Source organism: Penaeus chinensis, chromosome 17 (genome assembly GCF_019202785.1).
Source record: "Penaeus chinensis breed Huanghai No. 1 chromosome 17, ASM1920278v2, whole genome shotgun sequence".
Classification (NCBI taxonomy): domain Eukaryota; kingdom Metazoa; phylum Arthropoda; class Malacostraca; order Decapoda; family Penaeidae; genus Penaeus; species Penaeus chinensis.
This window is the reverse complement of record NC_061835.1, coordinates 16507736-16520235: the sequence shown is the minus strand read 5'-3', so window position 1 is coordinate 16520235 and position 12500 is coordinate 16507736. Positions and strand designations below refer to the sequence as shown.

At 41.4% G+C, this 12500-nt stretch overlaps 1 protein-coding gene across 3 annotated transcripts in view; it reads left to right on the top strand.

Moving 5' to 3' along the window:
- Nucleotides 1-12500, top strand: part of LOC125034219 (14-3-3 protein epsilon) — a gene marked incomplete at its 5' end in the record, with an annotated part of 22862 nt that overhangs the window by 539 nt on the left and 9823 nt on the right. For 2 of the 3 annotated variants that reach the window (XM_047625926.1, XM_047625927.1), the window contains 1 exon segment: nucleotides 2417-2541. In XM_047625926.1, coding sequence (XP_047481882.1) covers nucleotides 2417-2541 — 125 coding nt within the window. 3 annotated transcript variants of the gene reach the window in all.

The following is a 12500-nucleotide window of genomic DNA, read 5'->3' as shown; positions in this document are numbered from 1 at the left end:
GTCTTGTGTTTTAATCTCACATTAAGAGCTTTATGAATGTAAATGAATGCTCTTCTGAAGATTATGCTGCACGTAGAAAAAATGGAAGTAGATGAGGGCCAGGAAGGACTTGAACTTATAGGAGGTCAGGAATAGGCAGAGTTAGATATTTCATCTGTCAAAAATAGGAAATATAAATGCTGAATTTCGGTATGTTTGAGAGAGAGAGAGACAAAATGAATGAATGAGAGAATGAATGATTATGTATGGATAATTGTGTTATTTCAAATGTAATTAAGGTGTAGTTGGGTATTTGGCATGGTAAAGTATATATTATATAAGAGGACAATGTGTTAAGTAATAAATGTGGACACTTGTTTTTGGATATCGCTAGCTTATATATTTATTTACAGTTATTTGCAGTTCAACAAAATTATGACTGAATTCTCGTAATTACTTAAGGGGAAAAGAGAAAATAAAAAACTTTTTCAGGAAATGTCCCTAATTTCTCAATACTCGGTGACATGAAGAATGAAGCTTTTATGTGAAACTTATTTTCTTTCTGTGGCTTAACTTTTTCACAAAATTTTCCTTTCTCGAGAGGTATCAGGAATATAGAATAGAAAGCAGCTGGTGCAGTTTCTTGTTCTTTTGGGCTGAACAACAAGATGTTTTGTAGTAACCACATACTGCTGGGGGAAATACATAAAAAATGGGAAAAATGCTGTGCTCTTTTTTTGTGAAATGTGTCTGCACACAGATGGCTCTGCTAGTGCTTAGCCACAAAGGAGTCAATTAGTAGACCTTGTGACCTTACCTAGTTTCACCTTTCTTTAATTGGCAGGAAAAACATTTTTTTTTACTAATGCTATGAGTATCGATGGTGTTATTTTGATTAAACATTATAATTGCTATAATGTTAAGAACATTAGTAATGGCAAAATAAGATAATGTAAAATATTTTCATAAATCAAGAAAAAGGGTATACAAGCAAGACAGTTCTCATAATTGGCTCTTTGGTGACTTAGTACAAGTGTAACCATCTGTGTGTAAAAACAATTGATAAAGTAAACTCAGTGGGCATGGCATGGACGTACATACCATGACCGACGGCATTGGGTTAAAGAATGGGGAAGCAATGCAGTAAGAGGAAGGGAATTTAACCCAATAGCGACGGGTCACGGCTATCGCCGTCATAACAATACGCACGATGTGCGACGTGCGGCTGTCCGCAGCGGCGCCGCGCCAAAACGCCCCGAGGCAATGATTCGGCTTGATGGACCGATATCACGCGCTCAGAGTCGGCGCGCTGCCGCCGTTCGCCAGAGCGTAGAGTTTTTTTTAATTTGCTATACCCGGCGCCATTGGGTTAATGGAGTAGGGACATATAGAATTAAAAGGACAAAGTACCACACATTCATTTCTAGGAATTGCCCATTTTTAGGACTTGGGTTCAGATTTTCATTGTTGCCATATACTTCTGACATGATGAAATTATTAGAGCAAATGGACAAAAATGAAAAAGAAATGCTCAATAAATAGCTTGGATGAGGGTGCATTGCAGTGTTCTGAATGTGAAATAACTGGCAGTGACATTTTCAGAGGTCAGTGAATGTGCTTGGAAGCATTACATTCATCTTTCATTTGGACTTCTTGCTTGAGGAATTTTTCTTTCTTTTTGGTTTTAGCAAGATTTTTTTCCCACTTGCTGTACATATATAAAGAACTCTGTTGGGGAAAATTGATCATTAGGGAAATCCGTCTCAAGGTAAGGGGAGGCTACAAAAAAAGAAGAAAAAAACTCTTATATCAAATAGATGGACTGAGGTTTCTCAGCAAGCCACTCAGCGGTTCCTTGTAAATTGTTAAAGAGAATGTGGTATGACTAACAAAGCAAACCACAGTAAATAGCACACAGGTGTTTTGCCATTAAGATAAGGGTCCTGTTGGCAAGGGAAGAGGAGCCGCAGGGTTTCTGTTTAACTCAGTGCTGTATGCAGTGTTCGTCACATGGGAGGAGAGGGAGGCAGTCTGATGTTGACAGCTTTATTGATTAGCCACAGGTGGAGTACTGCTTCCAGGCCAGGGACCTTGTTTATAGATTTCTCACTAGTCTTTTTTTTCTTTCCTGCACATTTTTTGGTTTTGTGCTTTCTGTTAGATATATTCATTGTGGTACTTTGAGCATTGTCAAGGAAGTGTGTCAGCAATCCTTTGTGTTTGCTTTTCAAAACTAGGAGATGATGAAATATTCAGTGTTCTTTACACCACGAAACTAGGCCTGGTCATACAAGTTTCGGGGACATTTCACATTACGAGAATATTACAGAGATATAGGGAAATATAGGAGAATTTTACTTCAAAGTTAAATCTCTCTTTCTATATGCATAATTGCATCGGTGTTGTGCAATTTTAATTCCACCTCTCCTTGCCACAGGTCGAGAAGGAGCTGAAGGACATCTGCTCAGATATCCTGGGCCTCCTGGACAAGCACCTCATCCCCACAGCCTCTGCCGGGGAGAGCCGAGTCTTCTTCTACAAGATGAAGGGAGATTACCACAGGTGAGGAACCAGATGTGCTATCACCATGGTGCTCGCTCTCCTGCTCTTCCGGCTCCTGCTCTTTACCTCCTCTCTCTCTCTCTCTCTCTCTCTTCTCAGCTCTCTCTCTCTCTCTCTTCTTCTCTCTTCTCCTCTCTCTCTCTCACTCTCGCTCTCTCGCTCGCTTCTCTCTATATTCTCTCTCTCTCTCATATTCTGCCTCTCTCTCTCTCTCTCTTCATATTCTCTCTCTCTCTCATATTCTCTCGCTCTCTCTCTCTCTAATATTCCTCTCTCTCTCTCTCTCTCTCGTCATATTCTCTCTCTCTCATATCTCTCTCTTCTCTCTCATATTCTCTCAATCCTCTCCCTGCATAGCTCCTCATCTCCCACTCTCTCTCAATTCCTATCTCTCCTCTCTCATATTCTACCATCTGCTCCTCTCCTCTTCATCATCATTTCTCCTCTCCTCTCTTCCTCCTCTCTTCTCTCTCTCTCTCTCTCTCTCTCTCATCTCTCTCTCATATTCTCTCCTCTCTCTCTCTCTCATTCTCTCCTCTCTCCTCTCATTTCTCTCCTCTCTCCTCTCATATTCTCTCTCTCTCTCTCATTCTCTCTCTCTCTCCTCTCATATTCTCTCTCTCTCTCTCATATTCTCTCTCTCTCTCTCTCTCTCATATCCTCTCTCTCTCTCTCTCTCTCTCATCATCATTCCTCTCTCTCTCTCTCTCTCTCTCTCTCATATTCTCTCTCTCTCTCTCATATTCTCTCTCTCTCTCTCATATTCTCTCTCTCTCTCTCTCTCTCTCATTCTCATCTCCTCTCTCTCTCTCTCTCTCTCTCCTCTCTCTCTCATATTCTCTCTCTCTCTCTCTCTCATATTCTCTCTCTCTCTCTCTCATTCTCTCCTCTCTCTCTCATATTCTCTCTCTCTCTCATATTCTCTCTCTCTCTCTCTCTCTCTCTCTCGCTCTCTCTCTCTCTCTCTCTCTTCTCTCTCTCTCTCTCTCTCTCATATTCTCTCTCCTCTCCTCTCTCTCCTCTCTCTCTCTCTCTCTCTCATATTCTCTCTATCTATCTATCTATCTATCTACTGTTCCTCTCTCTCTATCTATCTATCTATTTATCTATCTGTCTCTTCCTCTCTCATCTCTCTCTCTCTCTCTCTCTCTTCTCTCTCTCTCTCTCTCTCTCATCTTCTCTCTCTCTCTCTCTCTCTCTCTCTCTCTCTCTCTCTCATCTCTCTCTCTCTCTCTTCTCTCTCTCTCTTCTCTCTCTTCTCTCTCTCTCTCTTCTCTCTCTCTCTCTCTCTCTCTCTCTCTCTCTCTCTCTCTCTCTCTCATCTCTCCTCTCTCTCTCTCATATTCTCTCTCTTCTCTCATCTATCTTCTTCCCTCTCTCATATCTATCTATTTATCTCACTTCTGTCTGTCCTTCTCTCTCTCTCTCTCTTTCTCTCTCTCTCTCAGTCTCTCTCTCTCTCTCATCTCTCTCTCTCTCAAATCTCTCTCTCTCTCTCTCACTCATCTCTCTCTCTCTCTCTCTCTCTCTTCTACTATCTATCTGTTCTCTCCTCTCTATCTATCTATCTATCTCTCCTCTCTCCTCTCTCATCTCTCTCCCCTCACTCTCAATCTCTCTCTCTCATCCTCTCTCTCTCTCTCTCATCTCATCTCTCCTCTCTCTCTCTCTCTCTCTCTCTATCTTCTCTCCTCTCTCTCCTCTTCTATCTATCTATCTATTTATCATCTGTCTGTCTGTCCTCTCTCTCTCTCCTCTCTCTCTCTCTCCTCATTCTCATCTCTCTACTCATCTCTCTCCTGCTCTCTCTCTCTCCTCTCTCTCTCTCTCTCTCTCTCTCTCTCTATCTATCTATCTATCTATCTATCTATTTATCTCTCTGTCTGTCTGTCCTCTCTCTCTCTCTCTCTCTCTCTCTCTCTCTCTCTCTCTCTCTCTCTCTCTCTCTCTCTCTCTCTCTCTCTCTCTCTCTCTCTCTCTCTCTTTATCTATCTATCTGTTCTCTCTCTCTCTTTATCTATCTATCTGTTCTCTCTCTCTCTTTATCTATCTATCTGTTCTCTCTCTCTCTTTATCTATCTATCTGTTCTCCCTCTCTATCTATCTATCTATCTCCCCCCCCCCCCTCTCTCTCTCTCTCTCTCTCTCTCTCTCTCTCTCTCTCTCTCTCCTCTCTCTCTCTCTCTCTCTCTCTCTTTCTTTCTTTCTTTCTTTCTTTCTTTTCCCCCCCGTGTCTCCTTCCTCTTTTTTATCCTCTTCAATCCATTCCCTCGACCCCAATCCCAGCTCCTTTGGTATGTTCATTTGCTTATACTTCAAACCCCAATTTTTGTATTATTATTGTTGTAACTATTGTTAGTAGTAATAGTTTTAGTAATAATTTTAATGTTATTTAATAATACATATTTTTATTATTATTATTATTATTATAATTATTGTTATTGTTATTGTTATTGTTTTGTTTTGTTATTGTTATTATTGTTTTGTTATTGTAATTATTATTATTATTGTTATTATTATTTTTGTTGTCATCATCATCATTATTATTATTATTGTTATTGTTATTGTTGTTGTTGTTGTTATTGTTGTTATTATTATTGTTATTGTTATTATTAGTATTTGTATTATTATATTTAGGGATACTCTTTTTTTTTTATTCCGTTCCTCCAAAATTAGAGATTGAAGAACAGGGAATTTCATTGGGTTTCAGGCATTTTATAGTTATCATTTCTACCTTTATTTGCATAGTTATATTTTATTTGTTAAATTATATATTGTTAACAATACTGTTATTTGATGATTTGTTTAAAGTTTTGTTTGTTTGATTCTTTTCTTATTTTGTTTATTCATTTATGTTTATCTTTTTTTGTTATTTTTGTTATCAAACTTAAAGATATGTTGTGAAACTACTTCTTAAGAACTGGAAGGAAGAAAGAGATTCAGGTTGTTGAGCACTATATCTTGCCCTGACAAGAAGACAGTAAACCCACTTGGTGTCTTCGGCAGATAAGGGAGAGGCGACCGAGCACACAAAGTCCCATGTCGGATAAAAAGAGCAGTTCCTGCCCAGGGGCCTCCCCCCTCCCTCCCTTTAGATTAAAATTATGCATCAGGTAGCTAGCCTGTGCTCTTCTGATGCACAGGCCCCAGACCCTGTGTGAGACAACTGACGCATTGTGCAGTGACAGGGACTAACAATGTCATTTTTGGAGTTCGTAATGTTTTTTTTTTTTTTTTTTTTTTTTTTTTCCTTGTTTGAGGTTGTGGTGGTACGAATCTGGGTGGTTTATGTACCCTTGTGAATCTTGTCTGTGTTTGTGTTAGTAAACAGTGCAGAATTTGTTTTAAATTTTATGCTTTCACCCTTTTCTGGGGTGTTCATTTTGATTTGGCAGTTGCATGGAGTGAAATTTTGTGCAATAAGAAGGGAGAATAGATTAATTGCCAACTTGTACACACAATGTTCTCTCTCTCTCTCTCTCTCTCTCTCTCTCTCTCTCTCTCTCTCTCTCTCTCTCCCTCCCTCCTCTCCTCCCTCTCCTCCCTCTCTCCTCCTCCCTCCCTCCCTCCTCCCTCTCCTCCTCTCCCTCCCTCTCCCCCTCTCCCCCTCCCTCTCTCTCCCTCTCTCTCCTCTCTCTCTCTCTCTCCTCTCTCTCTCTCTCTCTCTCTCTCTCTCTCTCTCTCTCTCTCTCTCTCTCCCTCTCCCCCCCCTCCCCCCTCTCCTCCCCTCTCCCCTCCCTCTCTCTCCTCCCTCTCTCTCCCTCCCTCTCTCTCTCTCTCTCTCTCTCTCTCTCTCTCTCTCTCTCTCTCTCTCTCTCTCTCTCTCTCTCTCTCTCTCTCTCTCTCTCTCTCTCCCTCCCCCTCCCCCTCCCCCTCCCCCTCTCTCTCTCTCTCCCTCTCCCTCTCCCCCTCTCTCTCTCTCTCTCTCTCTCTCTCTCTCTCTCTCTCTCTCTCTCTCTCTCTCTCTCTCTCTCTCTCTCTCTTCCTCTCTCCCTCTCTCTCTCTCTCTCTCTCTCTCTCTCTCTCTCTCTCTCTCTCCTCCCTCCCCTCCCTCTCCCTCTCTCCCCCCCTCCCTCCCTCCCTCTCCCCCCCCTCCCTCTCCCCCCTCCCTCTCTCCCTCTCCCCCCCTCCCTCTCTCCCTCCCCCCCCCTCCCTCTCCCTCTCCCTCCCTCTCCCTCTCCCTCCTCCTGCTCCTCTTCCTTTTCCTCCTTTTTTACTGCCTGCACCACCTGCTTCACTGCTCATGTTTGAAATGTTCCTTTGTGATTCTCTGTTGCGTGCTTCTGTGCCTCTGTGCCTCTGTGCCCAGCCGCTGTGCCGTGCCTTTGCTTTTGATGTGGATTGTTGTTCCTGCATCTTAAACATCATGCAGGTCTGGAGATGCATGTGTGTGTGCATGAACAGGCATTTGACCATGTACTGTAGGTGGTTGTGGTTGCATGTCAGTTGACTGCTTGCATTTTGTTTTGGATTCCATGGTGTTTTTTTATGCTTCCTTTTTATTTATTCTCTCTCTCTCTCTCTCTCTCTCTCTCTCTCTCTCTCTCTCTCTCTCTCTCTCTCTCTCTCTCTCTCTCTCTCTCTCTCTCTCTCTCACATATTCTCTCTCTCACATATTCTCTCTCTCACATATTCTCTCTCTCACATATTCTCTCTCTCACATATTCTCTCTCTCTCATATTCTCTCTCTCTCATATTCTCTCTCTCTTATATTTTCTCTCTCTCTTATATTTTCTCTCTCTCTTATATTTTCTCTCTCTCATATTCTCTCTCTCTCTCTCTCTCTCTCTCATATTCTCTCTCTCTCTCATATTCTCTCTCTCTCTCTCTCTCTCATATTCTCTCTCTCTCTCATATTCTCTCTCTCTCTCATATTCTCTCTCTCTCTCATATTCTCTCTCTCTCTCTCTCTCTCTCTCTCTCTCATATTCTCTCTCTCTCTCTCTCTCTCTCTCTCTCTCTCTCTCTCTCTCTCTCTCTCTCTCTCTCTATCTCTCTATCTCTCTCTCTCTCTCTCTCTCTCTCTCTCTCTCTCTCTCTCTCTCTCTCTCTCTCTCTCTCTCTCTCTCTCTCTCTCTCTCTCATATTGTGTCTCTCTCTCTGTCTCTCTCATATTATCTCTCTCTCTCTCTCATATTATCTCTCTCTCTCATATTCTCTCTTTCTTTCATATTCTCTCTTTCTCTCTCATATTCTCTCTCTCTCATATTCTCTCTCTCTCATATTCTCTCTCTCTCATATTCTCTCTCTCTCATATTCTCTCTTTCTCTCTCATATTCTCTCTCTCTCTCTCTCTCTCTTTCTCTCTCATATTTTCTCTCTCTCTTTCTCTCTCATATTCTCTCTCTCTTTCTCTCATATTCTCTCTCCCTCTCTCTCTCATATTCTCTCTCCCTTTCTCTCTCTCTCATATTCTCTCTCTCTCTCTCCCCCCCCTCCCCTTCACTCTCTCCTCCTCCCTCTCTCCCTTCTCTTCCACGCTCTTTTGTGCATTAGAGAGGAGGAGGCTCCCCCCTCCAGTGGGCAGGAAAGTCAGAGTGCTTAATAGGTAGGAATATGAGGGGCTGGCAGAACTACTTTATTTATCTGTCTTTGGTGAGTTTGTGTTCTGCAAATAGAGTTAGAGATAAGGGTTTCTTTTTCTTTTTTTCAGGCAAATGGAAGATACTGATTGTTTGTGTTTTCATGTGTGTGCACTAGAAGTTAGGCAAATCATGTTTGTTTGTTTTTTCTTTTTTTTTTTCTTTTTTTTTTTTTTGACTCCCAGTCTGACCACTACATAATAAGCTTAACTATAAAAAGTAATAGGAATAATATAAGTCTAAGTGTATTAGTTCAGCTGTGTGCCTTTCCTTGTTTTCCATTTTGATTAAGCCATGATTTGTGCTGGACCAAATTAATGGGAGACTTAGGGCTCTGAAAGTAGAGAGAGCAAGAGAGTAGATTATGCTAATCTAGATGATAAGAATGCAAAAATGAAAAGTGTTACTATGATATTAATAATGAAACTAAAAAGAAAAAAAAAGGCACACTGTGTCATCCCAACGCATGTTTGCTGTCTGCCCAGGAACTGTATTTGTTTTCTTTGGTTATCATTTTTTAAAGCTTTCTTGAAAGTTTTGGTTTTCACTTTGATATTTCTGCCAATGCATTTCCTTCCGGCCTCTTTGATGGAGCACGGCTTGGCGAGGGAGGACTCTCTTGGGGCCTCAGAGACAGACCAGTGCTGGGCCCATTTGGCTGCTTCAGTTTCTACCTCAGTTTGTCAGCTGTGTTTTTATCATTTATTTGCCTCTTGGAGCAAGTGTTCGTAGCATGCGTTGGGTATGGCCACTGTGTTTCCCACCCCTTCCCCTCTCTCCCTCCATCTTACCATCCCTTCCTCCAGCCTCTGTCCCCTTTACCCTCCTTCCTTTCCTCTATCAGATCTCTTTCCCCCCCTCCCCCAGTCCCTTTTCCAGACCCCTTTTCCCCCTTCCCCATTTCTCCTCATTTTTATCCTTCTTTCTCCCTCCCCTGTCTTCCTCTCCTTTCCCCCTCCCCCCCTCCCATGGCCCTTCCCTGACCCCCTCCAGGAAAGGAGTGAGTATTAAACAGCCTGACATCTCCACCAACAGGTATCTTGCCGAGACCGCCACTGGTAGCGAGAAGAAGAACGAACAGGGGTAAATATTGTTCCGTGCTCTCGTCTTTTCGTCTCCCTTGTCTTAGCTGACTCTTGTCTAGTGCCAAAACCATAAGCTCTGCTACACGTCTCGACTCCCCCTCCCCTCCCCTCCTTGGGTTCCACCTCTGGGACTTTGCTAGGATCCTGCCCCTCCAAGATTCCCTGTGATGGCCCAGGCGTTGCCTCTCGTCACTGGAAGCTTCACACACGTTCTTTGTTGTGTATTGTAATTTCATGTAGCTATTCTAAATCTAAGGCCCAAGAATGTTGATGCTACTACTTATACATGTGTATGATATGTACATATGTACAAATACACACATACATACATACCTATATACTAATGTATACATATTTTTACATACACACACACACACACACACACACACACACACACACACACACACACACACACACACACACACACACACACACACACACATATACACACACACACATATATATTCATATACCCAAACCTGTAAAAGTATACATGTGTATGTAAATATGTACAAACATATTTGTACATGTACATTTATACATACACATACACATACATATATACATACATACATATATGTATATACACATACATACATGTGCATATACATACATACATATATGTATATACACATACATACATGTGCATATCAAAATATATATATATATATATATATATATATATATATATATATATATATATATATATATATGCATATATGCACTTATGCGTGCGCACACACACACACACACACACACACACACACACACACACACACACACACACACACACACACACACACACACACACACATATGTGTGTACCTATGCATGCATAGGTATGTTTTTATATGTATGATATGATGCTTCACTCAGAAAATCCTCACCTATATACCCATATTTACATAGTTTGTATATATATTTACATGTGAGGTGTATATATACACCCAACTAAAGTGACTAGTAGGCATTATTGGCAGGTAGTTTTCTTACTGGTTCTGATAGAATTGCACGCTAGTCCTCCCCCAACCCCATCCCCCTCTCCCCCTTACCTACACTAGCCCCCTGACTCTGGACCTAAAGGTGTGCTGAGGCCTCCCTGGGCTGACAGAAGCACTACACGCCTGATGTGCAAACTGACCCGACCTGCGGGAGTCTCGTCCCCATCCGGGCCTCATTGAAAGACTTGCTGTGGGTATTGCCAAAGGCTGAAGACATGTCAAGTCTTTAACCCCTTGGTGACGGGTGAAGAAAACTAAAAAAAACAAAAAAACTACGCTCTGGCAGTCAATGGCACTGCGCCGACTTTGAGCGCGGGAGTTCGGTACATCAAGCCGAATCACCGGCTTACAGCGCTTTGGCGCACTGCTGCTGTGAACAGCCGCACGCCACATTTTGAGCGGTTTGATTTGACATCCATAGGCGTGACCCGTCGTTAAGGGGTTAAAACAGTCTTCCATTTCCATTATAAGATGCTCTGATGACCATGATGATAAATGTCATCTTGCTGTTGACTTTGAAATGTTCATGAGTTTCTGGTTTAGTCAGAACTTGAAGTAAAAATTGTGGCATCTCATTACTTTTCATGGATGAGGATGTCTGTCTGTCTTCCATACAGCCATTTGTAGTTGATCCTCCTCTCTCCTTATTGCCTCTCTCACCCCCACTTTTCCTCTTGTAATGTAGATATGAACCGAGGTCACCCATGGCTCTCCTATTTCTTCATGTGCATGCTGTAGAGAGTTCAGTTCAGTCATAGTAGGCTAGTTTACATGTGAAGTTTTTTTTTTTTTTCTCCCAGAATATTTTGTATGATTATATGCTTGTTTATGAATTATTGGTTCTCTGTGAGAACATATCAATGATTTAAATTTGTTAGGGAACAGAATAGATTTAACATTAGTTTAAAAAAATTAATAAGTAAATAAAGGCTGATTGGAAGTAACTGAGTGAAATATCTTCCGATTACCCCTTGATTTGATTTGATTTTAGGTATTGCACAGATTTAAAACGATGCAAGCTGAAATTTTAGTAACTTTTATGTTGCACTTTGCAGAAAGAAAAAAATTTCTGGGTTTATCATCATGCAAAGCTTGCTTTTTTATGAAAGTAAAGCTAAAGGAATGTATTGCACTTAGACTTTTTTAAGTGCTGCAGCTTTCTCTCATGTTATAATGCAACTAAGTTTGTCTGGGCTTAGTTTGTCACTTTAGACTAAACCAGAGTGGGTGTGGGTAGTATATAGGTGGGGCAGACAGACATCCTTCAATTTATCTCTGTTTATACTCTGGTGAAAGTAATGCCTTCCACCTCCTGGCAAGGTTGGTCTAATCCTGGTTTGTATTAGGCATAGGTAAGGGCTAGGGGGATGTGCCTGTTATCACGACAAGCAGATATTTTATAGAGCTTTGTCACCCAAAGTGAATAGGACTCGCCCCAGGCACTTTTTCCTCCAAGTAGGGGACAAAACACAGGCAGGGTATATAAGTGGAAAGAGGGTTGAATTAATTTCACTTAGCTGGTCAGGATGACCTGATTATTCTAGAATGTCGGGTCAGCAATTTTGCATAATTTTATATCTTCTTTATTAAAAATTGACATTAAAAGCAAGTGAAAGAGCCACAGCTACCGTTCACCATGCACAAGTATGTACTCATTTACTGTTGGCATAAATAGAGCACAGATGCCTATGGCTGTATGCAAGTTCAGAATTTACATAATGGTTGCAGCCCTACTTCTTTGCCAGTGATATAGTGAAGGTGAAAATAAGTTCTCTTACTTACCCAGAAACTGACCAAAGATACATTGCAAGACACTGCTAGTTATCTGACTGTTGCAGGGCTGCATTGATTGTACATGTGACTGCTGGATAAAAACTGAATTTATTTTTATAAAGATCATGTCGTCCTTAGTTTTACACTGATATTTGACATGTGAATTTATCATCATCAGTATATTTACTTTCCTTTCTGTGTGGCTGGTCCCTGCTCTAGTGGTCATGGGTTCTTGATTACATCTCTGATGCCTTACCCTGTGAATTGTGCATATTGTCACCTGTGTAGTATGTTTGCCTTTATAGCTTTGGATATAACCATAATACTTACATTACATGTTAAGCATTGGTAATTGTATTTATGACAAGTGATACTTCATATTTCTCTTGATCTTCATGGAATGGGTCAGAGCTAAATATATCCTATATGGATGTGCCTTGCATATGTTCACTATCATCCACGTTACAAAAGGAGAGAGAGGGTCCTATGGACGAAAACGATTGAAGTGTCAGAGCCCG